A 15104-nucleotide genomic window follows, 5' to 3' on the forward strand; every position below is an offset into this window, starting at 1 on the left:
TGGGTGCGAGCAGGGACCAAAATCAGAGCTCACTTGAGGGTGGCACTGTCTTGCCCTGCTGATCACCCATGCTCTGGGACTTCCAGGGTCTGAAGCAGGAATTCCACAGCAGCCCTTGGCTTTGAGGAATACCGCAAGATCTTTATATTTTCCATGATAGTGCTGGTGACACCCTTCCAGTCCCAAGCTGCTCTGGCTACTGGAGGTGACAGCCACACCACCTGTACCAAGGGGCCATGACCTAAGGTACAGATATTTTCAGTGTTTTGAAACTGAAACTGAAAGCAAATAAAGAAGCACTTTATATATGTGCAGATATTTAAATACATACATGTATTTATTTTATTGTGATCTCTGCATCCTGCAGCTGGAGGTAAAGTTACACCTGGAACATCCCAGGTCTGCAGCTTGTGTGAACTAGTTTAGCCTTTCTGAGGGGAAATTATCATCTTCCCCAGGACAAACTTGCCTGGTGATCCCTCAGCACTGTCACCCTTTTCTGGGGATGCATGGGGCAGAGGGCAGGACTTGGGGACAATTTGACTGCTAGGCCAGCTTGGCACTGCCCTGAGCCAGCACCCTCAGCACACATTTCCTCTTGCCTTCCCATGCCCTTCCTGTTTTTATGGCTCTCACCCACTTCTGCTCTGGGATTTGCCCAGGTCTCCCTGGAAGAGGGATTAAATAATCTCTGTATTGAATGATACATAAATTAAAATCCGCTATCAAGGCATGGAGAGGAAGGACACTTTGAGGACTGGATCTGTCCCAGAACACAGGATATTCTGCTCTAGAGATGTGTTCCCCAGCCTGTGGCAAATGATGGCTCAAACAGGAGTCAGGTTTTATCCATTTTATTTAACCAATGAAATTCCTACTGATAACAATGAAAGTAATTTCAGCAAGTATAAATGCGATACAGTTTTAAACAAACCCCATTGTTCCGTACCTATAAATAGATTTTTCAAAACCTCATAAAAAGTGCAGATTTATGAATTGCTGTTAAAATGTTAATACATGATTCCTTTGTTTAAAAATGCATTTTTGTCTCTTAACTCACAAAAAAAGAAAGTTCCTTCTGCATCTGTTCAGATAAATTCAAGTCGGGTAACTTAAAAACTAACAAAAGTCACACACAAAAAACTCCATCCCACTAGATCAGTCTGTCCTTTCAAATAAAAAACAAAAAACAACAAACCCAACCAGCAACAATAGGAAAGAAATGATAAAAGCTGCTGTGGGAACCCACAGTGAGCTCCTAGCAGCTGCCCCACCTTGCAGGCAAACCTCCCGTGACAGCATGGAGCCCGTGGCCTTCTCCGGAGCTCAGGACAGGTGGTGACCTGGGAGGCAGGACAGGAGATGTGCCCCCTGCCCACAGGACACTGTAGGGACTGTGGCACCCACAGAGCTACCACACTTCCTCACTTCCTGGCGGTGGGAGGGAGCTGCAGAGCTTTGTCCTTAACCCTCCGTCCCAAAACACTGCGGCATGGCCGTAGCACGAGGAGGCAAGAAGCTGACAGCTGCTGGGCTGGGCTGGGTACAATCTACCCCCTGTCCAGAGGGTCACAGGTGGGAGATGCAATGAAATGCCCCTCTCTGGGCACGGTGCTGCCCTGCCTGCTGCCCCAGCCAAGGGGGCTCAGACCCACTGCTGCCAACAGGGAGCCACTGCTGCCCTTAGCCTGATGTGCCAGGCTCTGCAGCCAGCAAATCAGAGCTAACTCTTGCACTCGAGAGAGGCTTGGAAGCTTTTTGGCTGCAGAAATGCCATGACCATGTTTGTGGTCCAGCAGCTGGTCTGTCCATCCCTCTGGTGCCAGCGAGCTCCCGCTTGCCCCGTGCATTGGTGAGCAGTGTGGGAGGCAGCCAGCAGCAGGGCTACGGGCACAGGGGCTGAAAGAGAGGCCGGGCCCCTGCCTTGGCTGTGTTTGGGTCACACACAGGGGGCCGTGTGGCTCGGACAGTGCTTTGTGCAGAGAGGGGCTCAGATCACCCACAGTCGAGAGAGGTCGGCTGGTGCTTCTCCCTTTATCTACAGTGGTATTTTATCTACAGCAGGGTCTGTTTAGCAAGAGCAGTTTAAAGTGGCTATGTTTATCAAGTTTGCTACTTTATGAATTAAAAAAACAAAACAAAACAAAAAACCAAACCCCAACAACTATAAATACGAAGACTCTCACACACCAGACACTTGCAGCCTGTGTGACTCATAAACTGCATCAATATTCTGTTAAAAAGCTTATTCTACTTAGAACTATACATAGTACAAGAGACCTAAAAGTGGCAGTCGTGTACGGGCACGCTACCTGCCCCAGGGTGGCCCACAGTCAGGTGCTTCCTAAAAAATCAAGGAGTTACAGTAACATGGCACAGGACTGCAAAGCCGATCACAGCTTCTGCTTACACTGCATACGAAGTACCAAGGGGAACACAAAAAAGAACTGGTGTTAATACTGATGGATTAAAGAGTAACTATAAAGATCAAAACAGACATTCACAGCATGCTACATATATTGCTCACAAACTTTTCTTTTTTTTTAAAAAAAAAAGGCTAATACAAAACAAGGAGTTGGCAGTCTGATTTTCAGTTATGTCGGATAGAAAGAGAAAGCATATACATTCATCGTGTGGCTTTCCAGCAAAAGGAGAAAAGGGTAAAACCAAGAGACTTCAAGTTTACAAAACTCCTATTTTTTTAAGCTACAGTTCATATCCAGTTCTGGTCACAGTCGTGAAAAGACCTCTGACTGCACTGCCTCACAGAGTCCAAGGGCTGTAGCCTAATTATTATTTTTTTCCCCCTAAAAGTGGCCATATCACCCACCACCATGAGTGGGCAGCCCCTGCAGCCACCTGGGCATGTGGCAGCTGGGCTGGAGGGAAGAGGTTTGGGTCTGGTGGCACGACATGAGCATGAAGTGAGGAATGAGACACAGTTTTGGACTGTTGGTGTTTGGAGCTGCTGCTGCCCTCCAGACTCTTCAGCTGGAGACACAATGCTTAGTGATTGATCCATTTTGCCTCAAAACTCCCTTCAAAGGGCTGATGGGGACAAGAAAATGCAATTGAACAGCAGCAAGTTTTTCTTGGGCAGAACGGTTCCCTTCCCCTGCTCCATCTCTGGAGCAAGGAAAGGGTCCCAGCTCAGTTCCCAAAGAAGCCCTCTGGACACCTTGGAAGAAGGCATCCTCCACCACCTCCCCTATGCACAGGCACACAAAGGAACCTCTTAGACACATCAGTGAATTTTCTCCAGCTGACCAGTACCTCAGTTCCTCCTGTGCTGCCGTGTCCCCTTGGGATCGCCTGTGGTCTGTGCCTCCTGAGGCCAACAGCACAGCATGCTCCCCACAATTACAACAATTGGTATCTCCAGTACCTCTAACTACTGCTAAGAACAAGGTTTCTATTCTCCACAAGCCCTGATGATACTCAGTACCCTAGGAACATCCAGCTCTGTCTCCAGCAGCTACTCCACAACGTGCGTTTGGATTTTTTTCCCATAGATAAATGAAAAACCCAAATCCACTTGTTCCAGAGGCTGGATGCAGTCTGCCTGGCTGCAAGGCACCCGAGGGGCTGCAACCTGATGGCCCTCTAAGCCTGCCTGGCAGAAGGGGACCTCAAATTCCCAGTCAGATGGCCCTCTGAGAAACCTGCACAGCTGAATAGCTCAAGCAGTTTCACCAAAGAAAGCATTTCCTTAGTGGATCCACTGGATTTTACTGTAACTCTACAGATAGGCTTTGACACACTACTAAGCAAATACTGAGTTTCATCCTTTTGAACCACATTTAGCATTTTCCTGTCCAGAAATAATCTACTGCGGCAAATAAGTGTTCCTAAATGTGAGAGAGGGCCTCTGCATTTACCAACAAGCAGTGATAGAGGAACCTTGTTTTCAAGGTTAAGGCTGGGAGGTTGTCCCTGCAGCTGGGAGGCTGCTTGGGGTTGGGAATTGGGAAGACAGGAAGCACTTGATGCAGGAAAGGGGTGGTGGCAGGTTGGAAAATGACAATTTTTCCCCTCATGAGCAGCAAAAGATAAATATCTGCAAGAGAGACCTGATGCATATTGGGGGAGCAGCAGCACGACCACCTGCCAGGAAATGTGCTCTAAGGAATAAATTAACACTGATCAAGATGCTCCTGAAGTTTCCTCATACTACAGTGCTCTCTCCATTTCTCACATGTGTAATCTATGCTGTAGGTATGAACTACTATATTAATCTTCATTTGGAGATAATATGTTTCACTTACAATTCCCAAATATAGGAAAGCTGGTGGATGCATCTCTTCAGACAAACACAGTGCTGGGGGCATGACGAACAGTAAGCCTGAAATTCAGGTAATGAAAACTGACATTTTGTCCAGCTCTTGGAATGATTGCTAACAGCAACTAATTCTTACACCTTTATAATCCTATCCTCTCTGGGAAAGTTCATTTACAATGAATCCGCTCCCCTCTTCCTCTGTTTTGTGCAACATCTCCCCTTATTTATGGGAGAAGGATCCAAACATCTACAGAAAGCAACTGAAAAAACATTACTTGAGATCAAGAAGATTTGGAGTATTTCTTTTGATCCAAAAAATTTTAGTTCAGGCACATGCTATCCACTTACTACCACCAATGAATGTTTTCTGCAAGTAGAGGTGAAATAACCCAGCTCTTCTGAAAGGGAGTCCAAATTCTGGATCATGACCCTGAAATGCATGCCTATGTTCATGGAAAACACACATGCATGAGAAATACTGAGAACCTGTTCTGCAAGAGCAGTGGCTTACAGTTTAACTGCTTTAGGAGAGATTTCTCTAAGTCTACATTAAGTCCCCAAAACAACTCATTTCATTAACAATCACTGCAAATCACATGGATCTGGTACACATTATTCCTTTAGTCTCTATGGAAATAAATTTAATTCTATTTTATTTAGGTGACTCAGTTTCTTTAAAAAACCTGACTCAAACATTCAAGTGGGCATCTTCTAGGATTTTGCTGAGTGCCTGGGTGCTTAAATCCCCATTGAAATTTAGGCAGCTAGCTGCTTTTGCCAAATCCCATGAAAGCAACAGTATCACTACAAACAAAAATACACTTGAAGAATCTGGTGCTTTGACTTTCTGCACTCAAGTAATAGAGCAACAAAGTGTTTTCTTTTTTGTTCTCCTCTGATATGTTCTAAATTTATACTTACATTTGTAGTTGTTTACAAGCACTGATTTTCCTGTCCTTAAAGCTTTTTATTTTAATACTTAGGAATAGCTGATAGTGGCAACTCTTTAACTCTTACAGCTGAAGTACATCCTTTTCAAGGATCAAGGAGTTGGGCAAGGGAGGGGATTGTCCCGCTCTGTTCTGCACTGGGGCAGCCTCACCTCAATCCTGTGTGACGCTTTGGGCACCACAAAATAAGAAAGATATGAAATTATTAGAGTGTCCAAAGGAGGGCCACAAGGATGATGAAGGGCGTTGAGGGGAAGTTGTGTGAGGAGTGGCTGAGGTCACTTGGTCTGTTCAGCCTGGAGGAGACTGAGAGGATACCTCACTGCAGTCTGCAACTTCCTCATGAGGGAAGAGGAGGGGCAGGCACTGATCTCTTCTCTCTGGTGACCACTGACAGGACCAAGGGAATGGCCTGAAGCTCTGTCAGGAGAGGTTTGGGTCGGATATCAGGAAAAGTTTCTTCCCCCAGAGGGTGGTTGGGCACTGGAATAGGCTCCCCAGGGAAGCCTGACAGGGTTCAAGAAGCATTTGGACAATGCTCTCAAGCACCTGGTGTGACTCTTGGGCCTGTCCTGTGCAGGAGTTGGACTGAATGATTCTTGTGGGCCTCTTCCAACTCAGCAAATTCTATGATTCTGTGATTTTCATTTTAATGAAGGCTTTCAATGTTTCAATTCAGCCTTAATGAAAATAAATCCATCTACAGCTCCCCAAAATTCTTATAGGACACCACAGCACTAGCTGTAGTAGCTATCTGCACAAACTGCACCCAAATTTAAAATTATTATTTCTGTTTTAACAATTATTTCTGTTCTTGTATGATGATAGCCTTACGGAGTTCAGCTGTGGGTAGAGCGTTCTGGGAAATGCAAATGCTTTCTCCAGTTGGCACCTTTTTCACTGCTCTTCATTACCAAAAAAAAAAAAAAATAGAGCAATCTCAGCAAGGATATACTCTACAGCAACACACATTCTAAGTGACTCTGCAATGATAAGAAGCTGTTCATGCTCAAAAGCTCTGTTCCCTACTCACAGTGTTCCCTGTGCTAGCTGGTTAATTTGTACCTATCAAGCTTTCTCTTCAGCAGACAGGAGACTGTACACTTTGTTTTTATGTTGGTCACAGCTGGGATTTTGTAGACTGACATAAATGCTGGTCATTACCAATTCCAATGAAGGAACACAGAGGGAGAGGACCCACACTTCCAGTGATTATGGTACTCTTAAGAAAAATATTAATGAACAAAGTGTGAAGATTCACATTCATGCGTGCTTTAAAAATGCAAAAAAATCCAAGGCGGCTCGCTCATTAAAAGTTGGCACAGTGTGAACCTAAAGCGCGCATAAAGTGTATGGTAGAGCTGTCTGACTTTAAACACCTATTCTGAACAAACAGCTATTAAAAATCCCAAATTTGTGTATAAAAACTAGGCTATAAATTGTTGCACTGTAAATGCAACACTTTGAAAAAAAATGCCACGTGGAAAACATTTCCAGATGTTTCAAGTTTGCATTTAATATTAAAGAAAAAAAGAGAGAGAAATAGCAAATTAGTTGTACAACGACATTTCCTACGATGGAATGTCTTGCATGCCATATGGGACTTGATATGGCACTTAAAAAACCAAAACAAAACACTGCTTTACTACAAGTTTTATGAAGAAATCCATTTATGGTTTCTGTATTTCAAATCTGCTCATGTACTTTGCTCACAAAGGCATTTGAGCTGGCAAGTATATTTCATGAGGAAAGAAGGCACTCGTGTTTCCAAATGTAAAACTCAACTACTCCAGAAGTCTTTGCATTTCTGAGGGGAAACAAAGCCATCATATTAGTTACCCAAATCTAGTTTCACCTCCTTTCCAGAGCTCAACTGTGCTTCTTGAGAACTACTTGACTTTTCAATGCAAAGAAATTTAAAGTAGTACTGAACAGTTCCTATCACTTGAAAAAAACTAAAGTATTGCATGAAAACTTCTCTCAGCAGAAGCCATTAGGTATGGCCACTACAGTCACAAGAGGGGGGAAAAGGATCATAACAATTTAGAGAGCAAATCTAAATTCACACATATGAGCATCTCAGGATTTCTGAGAAATCTTTGCAGTTAGCTATACAAGATAATAAATCTGATGTTCTACCCAATGCTCTCTAAAAGACAGACCAATGCTATCTCTTGGGTAGTTTTCTAAAAAGCCAACATGAAACTTTAAAAAAAAAAAATCACTGATTTCTCCCTCAAAAGGTTTTCCCATGCAGAGTCTGCAGTCTGAAAGTGCAGAAAATGTACAATCATTGGGCTTTCTAATTCGGAACGGACAGATAAAGCAGAAAAACCAACATGCAAAGTCAAAGCAAGGATTAGGAAGAGGGATAAAAAGAGAAAACTAACTTCAGTAGAGTACTGGTCCATGGTTTTGTCAATGAAAAGTGTCAAAATATGACTGGTAGTATTTTTTTCTAACTATTCTGCTATCACCAATGAAAGAAAGTCCCGCATGAACTTCTACCATCCAACAGAACATTAAAAATAAACCTGTCCAGTTAGTTTTGAATGTATACCACAGAAATAAAGGTCACCCTCCTTAAAAGAAATACAAAAAGTCGAAACCAACAGACAAAAGCTGAAGCAGTTAACTTGTGTTCTACTGGGTTAAGTTTAAGCATCTCTTTAGGCACTTCACTGGTTCATTAAATGCAATACAAAATAAAGCTATAAATATCAACATTTTGTGCTCTCAAAAATTAGTCAAAAGCAACAGAAAACAGCACAAAAGTGTGACATTTTTGGCAGCTTATTTCCTCCCTTCCCCAATATTACTGGTTGTCCAAAAATGCTTTGTTTTGGGGATGCTTTGGCATCTCAGTATCAGGTTGTCTTAAGCCGTAAAAGCTAAAACAGAACTGCTAGGCCTTAGACAATAAAGAAATTTGGTTTTAAAATTTCTTTATGGCTATATAAGAAGGACACTTTAGCAGTGGCATGTCAGGGAAAAAAGCTTGCTTTCTTTTTAAATATTGCACTTTTCTTTTGTTCACTCACACTAATGCATAGAAACTTTTAAAACTTTGAATATTACAATTTCACACTATGAAAAAGTTATGGGAAATAATTTCTATACATCCAATATGAAATAGATATACTAGCCTTCCTTTACCTTCCTTAGTTAAAACATTGATAAAGAAGAGAGTGCAAAAAACCCCACAACCCTATTTTTGGTCAGCCTGTGTATTAATTTTATAGGTGCCAACTAAACAAATTGCAACACGTGATGAGCATGGATATTGTCAGGACAACTGAGGGTGACTGTCAGTAAAACAAGACTATGCATGATTGAAACACAGTAAGTGTGGCTGAAATGGCAAATCGTGAGGCCTCTTCTCTTTGTGAAGGGGCAGGACAAAGCGGATGAATTTTGCACTTCAGTAGCATGCTGTAGGATTTATCAAGATTAATTTCACATTAAAGTGTGCTCGATGTTTGCATCCACATCTGGCATCACCTCCAATTGCTGTAGTAAGACAGTGACTGGCAGCAGTCTCCAGGACACACAGGAGAATCCAGTGGGCAATTCGCTGCAGCACAGCCCGTGCGTCTCTGTTGCGAGTCATGACGTGGTGGGACGTTCTCAGGACAGGCAGAACTGATCTTCTGCTGGACTCCACTCATCTGAAAAATGATTGCTTGGAAAAAGAAGTCTCTAAGCACTTCACTCCAGTGCCTAAAGAACAAAGCGCTAGGATTGGATACAATAAAACCAGTTTCAGGATCCTGACCACTGGGCAGAAATCCAGCCGGAAACAATGCAGAGTAGCGCTCCTCAGTGTTACTTTTGTTATCATTAGTAATGTTAAGCATCAAGAAAATAAAACACGTCATTGCACATTACAGCCGCCAAGAAGCACGGCTAAACTTTGACACTATAGAATTGAATAACCTGATGCTACATCACAAACAGCTTCTGGTGTGTATCTATTTCAAAAGGTCTTTACATACTCAGTAAAAGCCAGCGAGTGCTTCAGGTTAAGTGACGAGTTATGGCACGAAGGGCATACAGAAGTTCGGCTTGCATCCGAGCTTCCATCAGAAGTAGATTGACATGAACCTGTAAAAAATTACACCAGCCATTTAGCTCACCTCTCAATGCAAGATGGTTTATTCATTCAGGCTGAAATTTCTAACCTTTAGTAAAGTATTGCCGCAAGAAAACTTTGTCTCTTCTCCCTGTACCCTGCTGCAGGACTACAGCTCCTCTAGAGACAGCTCTGTAGTAATGCCAGTATGGACAACATCCCAGGACTAGCCTCAACTGCTGCTTTAAGCAATCTTCCATCTCAGAAGCCACCTTTAAACCTTTTTTTTTTTTGTGTTCTAATGGCATTAGTTCTTTCTAAATTATATGTGGTTTTCTTTACTACTACCTGTGACCATTATAAGGGAGCACAGCATAAGAACTAGTTTCCATGCTAGATGGGCTAGCAGGCACACATGCATTGAACTCTTCTCAGGAAGCATTTAATGTGATATCTGAAGGCATGCTGACATTTTTATTGCTGAAAAACACCATAAAATGTGTGTGTATATATACATATATATAAAAATATATATAAAAGTTTAGATATTTCTTGATCTCCAAATCCCAACTATTGGCATAGTTGACCACTTCTGCATTCTCAAGTTTATCCACTTTTCTTTTACAGTTATCCATTCAATTTTATGGAGAAGTGACTCAAAATACTACTACTACTACTACTACCACCACCACCACCACTACTACTGCTACTACTACTAAAAATAAATACTTCCAGCACACTAAGAAGTATTTTTGTCAAACTGGTATGTAACACTCAAAGAATGATTCTCATTTGTTTTTCTCTGATTTAAAACAGTTCATTTGATGGATGCTGCCATTTCAGGTGTCCCCATATTTTACTTTTCCCACAGCCCAGGGGTCTCTGTGAGGCCACTTTGGAACACAAACCTTCTCCGAGTGCTTGAACTGCCGCCAGTAACTGTCGTACATGCGCTTGGTAGTTCTCTCTGGGTAGCAGGTCACTGTCTTTATGTAAACCTTCAGGCTGCGTTCAAGTAGCTGATTAACTTCTCCATAGTCGTAGTCATCATACCTACGTAACACAAGCAATCATTCTGTTTGACAGACGTTTCTGTAAGCATTGTCTTTTGCAACATTATGCTCTTAAGCCTGGGAACAGAAACATGTATCATACATGACCAAAAACCATGTGTTAAGAGAGGATCTGAAAGGCTTAGTAGGATCATAGAATCGTTAAGGTTGGAAAAGACCTTTAAGATCATCAAATCCAGTGGTAAACCCTAAACCACGACCATGTTCACCATTAAACCATGTGCCCTATCCACCATTTTATGAACACTTCCAGGGATGGTCGCTCTCCCACTACTGTGGGCTGTTCCAATGCTTTACAAATCTTTCTGCAAAGAATTTTTCCCAAATATTTTTCCCATACTAAACCTTCCCTGGTAGTACTTGAAGCCATTTGTTCTCATCCTGTCCCCTGTGTTACCGGGGAGGAGGCTGACCCTCACCTGGCTACAGTCTCCTCTCAGGTTGTTGTAGACAGGGATAAGGTGCCACCTGAGCCTCCAGACTAAACCCCCCCAGCTCTCTCAGCTGCTCCTCACAGCACTTGTGCTCCAGACCCTTCCCCAGCCCCGCTGCCCTTCTCTGGACACGCTCCAGCCCCTCAAGGTCTTTCTTGCAGTGAGGGCCAGAACTGAGCACAGCATTGGAGGAGTGGCCTCAGCAGTGCCCAGCACAGGGGGACGGTCACTGCCCTGTTCCTGCTGCCCATACCATGGCTGAGCCAGGCCAGGATGCCATCGGCCTTCTTGGCCCCCTGGGCACAGCCTGGATCATGTTCAGCTGTGCTGACCAGCACCCCCAGGGACTTTTTCACTGAGCAGCTTCCCAGCCCCTACCCCCAGCCTGGAGTGCTGCCTGGGGTTGCTGTGGCTCAAGTGCAGGACTTGGAACTTGGCATCACTGAACCTCATAAACTGGCTTCAGCCCACTGATCCAACCTATCCAGAGCCCTCTGTAGGGTCTTTCTACCTCCTTCCAGCGAATCAGCACTCCTGCCCAACTTGGTGTTGTCTGTGAACTTGCTTAGGGATGTTGTCTTTTCTGAATGAAGAATACAGGCTGGCTTCAGAGAAGACATTTCTGTAAAAATTTCCATCCTCACTAATTTTCTGCTCTGGAAGGAAAAATTATACTGATATGCCAGCAAAACCACACTAACTTCCAGACAGAGGAACCATCTCCACTTCAAACACCCAGTCTAAAATGATGCTTTACACTTGGTTTATTTTTCTGTTTACATAGTTTTAAAATGTACTCCTAAGCCAGGGAATTTTTGTTCATACCTGATTCCATACATACAGTGGACATAGTTAAATAAAGCTCTTCTTAGCGTAGTTGTATCAACATCTTCATGTGTTGCCATAGTGTTATAGGTGAGGTTATACACCATCCGAAACTTCTCATCCAGGAGATGCCCAATATCAGAATAAAGCCTGTTTACAAGGGAAAAGCCATGATTTTCCCAAGTATAGTCCTGCAGGAAGAGAAGAAAATATATAAAAGCACAAATGAAGTGAATTCCTGATATCATCATCTCTACAACTCAATAGGTTTTGTTGTTTGTCAGTTATGACTTTATTCCCTTCCAAAAGTTTGCATTTTGAAACCTTCATCTGCATCACCTGCTCCATTCCCCCAGAATTCTTGTCAATGAGTATCTTGTTGTGACATCCCGACCTTGGATATCATGAGCTTACAGGATAAAAACCCCCAAATTTCTCCTGAAGTGCTTAGGGAATCTTCTTCTGCTTTACCACTCTGACCAGTATCACTCCATGTGGGGTTGGCCTTTTAAGTTTAAAAACTTGTTCCTCTTGGAGGCTTTGGTGTTTAGCTCCAAGATGGAGTCTTTACTTCCAGCCAGGATGAACAATCATTGGGTAAAGTGCTGAACCATCCACGAAAAAACAGACAAAATCCAGGCTGCTTTGGTCTTAGACAAGCACCTGGATTGCAAGATAAAAGCCTGCCTGCTCATATGAGGAATGGGAAATCTTTGCAGAGTGGTGGCACAGCAGGAAGAACCATCTTGCTCCAGAGCAGGGAGCAAGGACGCGCCGCACTGCCGTCACACGGAAGGTGAGAGCGTGCCCACATCCTTGTCAAATGCTCTATCATCCCATCACTGATGGCATCTTTACAATTGAGGGTATCATCTCCATGTCTTTCCTGTTTCTGGCTGTTTTCCAAAGGTACTGCTGGGCCAGGGTCCTCACCTGGGCACCTTGAGGCATGTCTACTGTCCTGTCCCCCTGAGCAGGACAGCAGGGAGGAGCAGAACAGTGCTCTGTTGTCTCACAGAGGCATAAGTGACATCTAAAACTTGTCACAACATCACATTTAGCCTCTGACTACCCATACAAAAGACTGTAAGGCTTGTGAGAAATATGTGAGAAATATGCCATACCCATACAGCCCTGGAAAGGTGTCCAGGACATCCCAAAAGCCTCTGAGAGCCACATGGCCCAGAGAGGGGAAAGTGCTGTTGACCAACAGCAATTGATCCCTATTATCAGTGAAACCTACCCCCCAAAAACAAGCTTAAAGACATTCTTCCATGTATAGAATACTTTTCTTCTATTGATAAATTAAAAACCATAGAGACAAAGGCAGTTTTGTTTTATCAGAGTAAGGATTAGACCTATTGAGGTGTTTGGGATGCTACTGCAATTCAAGTATCATTAATAGCAGAGAATTTGGGAGGCTGTGGGTATATACATCCAACTGTTAAGAGTAGGACATAATAAAGTTAAATTATCAAGGTGACTCCTTTGAATGGAAGCCAGAAGCTGTCCTGTTTATTTAAGAGCAGAGATGTTTCAGTTCCAATTTCAACTTCTTTGGAGCTTTTTTCCAAGGGAGCCTGCTGCTCCTAAAGTAGTTAGGCAGACTGTTTGATTTATAGGCACTGACTATGCCTTATTCTTTTTGGCAGTAATAACCTACTTCAGGCTCATATAAATCCACAGAATAAATTATCCAGTTCAGCAGAGACTGCTATAAAGCTAAATACATTTCCTGAGAGTGATCGTGGATTCTTTATTTTACAGTCTTAGATACATCTTCTGACCACGGAGCTTTCCTGCACCCACTGTCATTTTAATTGAAGTTCTCTGCTTTGGTTGAAGATTTCTTCCACTGCTTTCCATTTACTTCTAGACTGCTTATGAATGTGCTCTGTAAGATAGAACAGAACTACCTAGAATGTCCCTCCTGATATATATAATACAAAGTTCATGATTCTGGTCATGGCAAAGGATGTCAATATACAAGACAATATAGAGGTAAAATGTATATTCTGTTCTTCCAACAGCACTGAGAGAAATGCATTAAAATACAGCAAAAACTTCAGTAATCATATTAAGGAATTCCTTTTCTTTCACAGCATTCCAAGTCCAGAGATTTGGCGCACAGATGAGAACAATACTCCCCAAATCACTCTCACAGACCTATATATATCCAGGTATTGACAGCCACTGGACAGAGAGTACTTGGTAAAATGACAGGAAGAGCTGCTCCAGTGGATGTTTTTTCTACAATATGTGGAGGGATGGGAAAGAAATTCTCGCTTTTCTACCTTTCCCTTTTATTTCAGATAGACCTTACAGTTTTCAAACATTAATACTGGTAATAACTGAGCTAAGATGGAAAGCCAAGTATTGCCTTGCCAGAGTTTGACAAACAGTGAAAGACTCATCTCAGGGAGATTTATGTAAGGTTGTGAGTTATTTAATGAACCAGGACAAGAAAAGGAGCATGCAACAAACATATAACCACTTTATGCTCTGTAGTGAGATATATAAACATTCTTTGAGTGAATGTGCTTTAAAGACATGGTACCTGAGCTCTAAATGTTGGCAGATGGTCTTCTCCTCGCCGTGCAAAGTCTTTGTACCCAAACCCAGGATCTTCAACATAACGGGAGACATCTGTAGAAACTAGTTCATCATCAAATGCTGGGAATAAAACAGCAAAATGCTTTACTTTAGGTGAGAACATGAGTTAACACCAACTTCCAGTTACCACTGTACTACAGGACTAGGGGACAATTTTAGAAGTTATGCGAAGGAGAATAGTGGTACAGAGGAAAGCAACATTTCAATTCTTATCTGCTTGTATTGGATACACTGCCTTCATTGAGCCCATTAAATGTCAGCCTATACCAGACATCTAATGTACTTCTACAGAAAAAGAGATGGGATACATTTCTGTCTGGAGGTTTCCTTTTCTCTCTGTTGACTTCTGAGGGAGGGTAGTTATCTTGTGTCAGGAAGATGAACATCATTAGCAAAGTCACTGTGCTAGCATAAGAAACAAAACAATGGATCCTTGACAGCAGGATTGTTGTACTGAGCAGCCTTTGTGTCAGGAATCACACCAGCTCTGTTCTGTAAGCTGGAGTATGAGCACCAGAAAGCAATACAACACTCCTCTGGTAAATATCAGCTGAAGATTATATGAAAGCAAAGAGCTCTACAGTACATCAGGGTGAAATTCTGCCAGAAGCTGTAGTAACCAAGCATCTTCAAAGAGCTCCAAAACATATCGCTAAGCACACGCAGGTTCTCTATCAGGAATCAGTCTTTCCCTCCTGAATAAACAGGTGGCTTGATTGTTGTAACTACTTCTGCAGAAGTTGACTAGTGCATAGCTGACTGCATTTGACCCTGATGTTAAATCATGGCTTGCTTCCACATGCATTGACAGAACAGTTGCCATATGTCCACTGTTAGCACCTTGCAAAGTCAGTTCAC

General features: G+C 42.8%; 1 protein-coding gene across 2 annotated transcripts in view; it reads right to left on the reverse strand.

Moving 5' to 3' along the window:
* Positions 1-838: 838 nt before the first annotated feature.
* The window catches only part of SESN3 (sestrin 3), a 44877-nt gene continuing 30611 nt past the window's right edge, over positions 839-15104 (reverse strand). Inside the window, exons 7-11 of one of the 2 annotated variants that reach the window (XM_063394513.1) lie at positions 14191-14306; positions 11634-11824; positions 10210-10354; positions 9225-9333; positions 839-8897 (exon numbers count right to left, since the gene is read on the reverse strand). In XM_063394513.1, the coding sequence (XP_063250583.1) occupies positions 9247-9333; positions 10210-10354; positions 11634-11824; positions 14191-14306 (539 nt within the window). In that variant the 3' untranslated portion in view covers positions 839-8897; positions 9225-9246. Of the gene's footprint in view, positions 9334-10209; positions 10355-11633; positions 11825-14190; positions 14307-15104 lie in introns of both variants that reach the window. The other variant, XM_063394514.1, reaches the window with a different exon arrangement.

The sequence above is a fragment of the Prinia subflava genome, chromosome 3 (assembly GCF_021018805.1).
Source record: "Prinia subflava isolate CZ2003 ecotype Zambia chromosome 3, Cam_Psub_1.2, whole genome shotgun sequence".
Lineage (NCBI taxonomy): Eukaryota > Metazoa > Chordata > Aves > Passeriformes > Cisticolidae > Prinia > Prinia subflava.